This window comes from Montipora foliosa, chromosome 13 (genome assembly GCF_036669935.1).
Source record: "Montipora foliosa isolate CH-2021 chromosome 13, ASM3666993v2, whole genome shotgun sequence".
NCBI lineage: Eukaryota > Metazoa > Cnidaria > Anthozoa > Scleractinia > Acroporidae > Montipora > Montipora foliosa.
Window position 1 is genome coordinate 40,680,583 of NC_090881.1, and position 2,500 is coordinate 40,683,082.

Below are 2,500 nucleotides of genomic sequence, written 5' to 3' on the forward strand. Positions count from 1 at the left end.
ATCTATCTATCTATCTATCTATCTAAGGCCATTTTAAATATCTTCATACTTCTCAGTTTATTTTGCTTTTGAAATTATTAACTTAACCAAAAACACATAACGTGAGGCTGTCAGTGCTTGTTTCAACAACTTCATTCTTTTTTTTAACCATGATTACATTTATTCTAGAGAAAAAGTTTCTCAAAAACTGTCATGAGTACACCATTCACAACTTTGATACCTTGACAAGGCAACAAGACCCTGACTGGAGACAAAGCCAAGCTGATTGTTCAAAAAATGGGGGCCATCTCGTGTGCATAGAGCATAAAGACGAACTAGACTTCCTGGTACATAAACTTAAAGAACTGGAATCGGCCGGTATATCCGAATATTTCATTGGCTTACAAAACCAGAATAGTGAGTGGACTTGGATATGCAACACAAATATAAGTGTTACTCCAAGGAAGCCTCCCTGGTCTACAGGTCAACCAAGTGGTAATGGTAATTGTGCCAAAATGTACTTTCATACGAAAAGAGGCCCAGTTTATGATGACATACCCTGTGAACATTACAAGAAGTCATATATTTGCGAAAGGCGCATTGGTAAGTCTAAATTTCCATAATTGAAGCAGTATTAATTTGGGGGATTATCTCAGAGTACGTTTTCTTCTCCAAAGCTGCAGCTTTGCATCTGTTCAAGGAATCTTGAGAGATTAATAGTTATACGCTAATGCTGCATTTGAATTTCAGGAGACAACTGCCAACTGTGAAAAACATCTCGAAAGTATTTAACACGTTTTCACGAAATTTCGCAATTGACTAAGCGCCTCTTCATTAGTGTTTTTGGTTTCTAGATGTTAAGGTTGACTGACTAGTGTAATTTATTCGTTTTCATTTCATTTAATTATAAGGCCGGTTTTCATAGCCTTTTGGAGTTTTGTTCGTTTCAAAGCAGTTCAAAGTTGTACGCCAAACAAGGGTAGTTTGGTTCCATTGATAGTCAGTTCGACATTTGTTAGTTGCTAAGTTAAGGTTCTTCTTCGACGCTTCCAGTGCAGTCTTCGTTGTAACCTTGATGCACCTTTCACTAAGTCCCAGCTCCGAAACAAATGTGAGTGTTGTTTTCTATCGCTTTTCCGCTTCACATTGGTTTGCTTAGTAAAGTTCTTTGTTTGTTTGAATTGTATTTTAGTTTTAACTGCTTTTTAGTCTACAATCACGTCTACTTTAATGAAATGTGTTAATTTGTTAATTATAATATTAACATTTCACTGTCGTATCCCCAATGATAACTTCAGTTAGTGGTTGCACCTTGTCACGCACAGAATGAAGAGCGATGTGGTAGGTGTATTCTTCATCGGTGGACTCATCGCCATCACTTTCATTCACTGTATTAACTTTCTTGCAAGTTGATCTGCTTCCACATACCCTTGTAAAATGCCCTTTCTTGTGACAGTGCTTGCAGGTTTCATTCAGTGTTGGGCAAGATCACCCTTGGTGAGGGTAATTTTCTCCACTCCTGGCAGTCACTTTCCTTCTTTGACTGTTTGAACGTCTCACCTTCTTCGATGTCTGTGGCTTGCTTTTTGGACATTTCTAGACCCTGGCCATAGTCGAGTAGAGCTTTGAGATTCATGTCATCTCAAAGAGCTCTGCAACGTAATGATAAACAGGACACGACTATTTGTGACTGAATTTCTTCATCTTCGTTAGTAAACCCGCATGTTCAAGGCGTCTGAGCCTTGTGCAGTAAGAGTCAAGTGACTCGCTGGAATTCTGAGTAGCATTTCTGAACATGTAAATCTTGTAGGTCTTGTTTACTTTTAGCTGGAAGGAGGCATTCAGAGCCGCTACAGCTTTCTCATACACTTTCTCTTCCCCTTGATCTGGAAGTGTTTCGAATATGTCGCTGACTTCCTCACCAGTGGAATATAAGAGCAGCTCTTGCTTGTATGTCAGATCTTTCACATCGTGGCAGCGAAAAGTGTTTCAGCCATTTCTGCCAACGTGGGCCAACTGAAGTGTCGTCTTCGTGTATGGGGAACAAAGGAAATGGAGGGAGGATGTTCGCCATGTCGCTTCTTTCCAATGTGGTGGATCCAAAGTATCTGTAAAATGAGCTGTAGTTGTAGGCGCATTCACTTGAGTTATCCTCGTTGCCAGTTATAGAGGTCATGATTATTAAGACTTGCTTTTTATTCTCCAACACAGTACTCCTTCCTCTACAGTACACTCTCCCAGTTCCTTCTCCTGCGCATGCCCGTCACGCAATACAACGACATTACAGTTGTGTCAATCACTAAAATACACACATTGTTTTAAAGTATATTTATATGATTACATGTACATCTGGTATTATTATATGAATAATATAGATGCACTTACATTACAGAAAAAATAAGGAGTAAAATATAATATTATTGCACTGTTCAAAAATTACAATTCAGTTTTTTAATAAATTTTGTGTAAGTACATTGTAGGAGAAGCTATTTGTGTTGTTTTTTAAAGGAATTATAAGGTA

General features: G+C 38.3%; 1 protein-coding gene across 5 annotated transcripts in view; it reads left to right on the forward strand.

The window, feature by feature from the left end:
• Window positions 1-2,500, forward strand: part of LOC137982371 (fibroblast growth factor receptor 3-like) — a 52,848-nt gene that overhangs the window by 12,424 nt on the left and 37,924 nt on the right. For 4 of the 5 annotated variants that reach the window (XM_068829482.1, XM_068829483.1, XM_068829481.1 and 1 more), the window contains exon 3: window positions 169-582. The exons of the other annotated variant lie outside the window; for it this stretch is intronic. In XM_068829482.1, coding sequence (XP_068685583.1) covers window positions 169-582 — 414 coding nt within the window. The remainder of the gene's footprint in view (window positions 1-168; window positions 583-2,500) is intronic. 5 annotated transcript variants of the gene reach the window in all.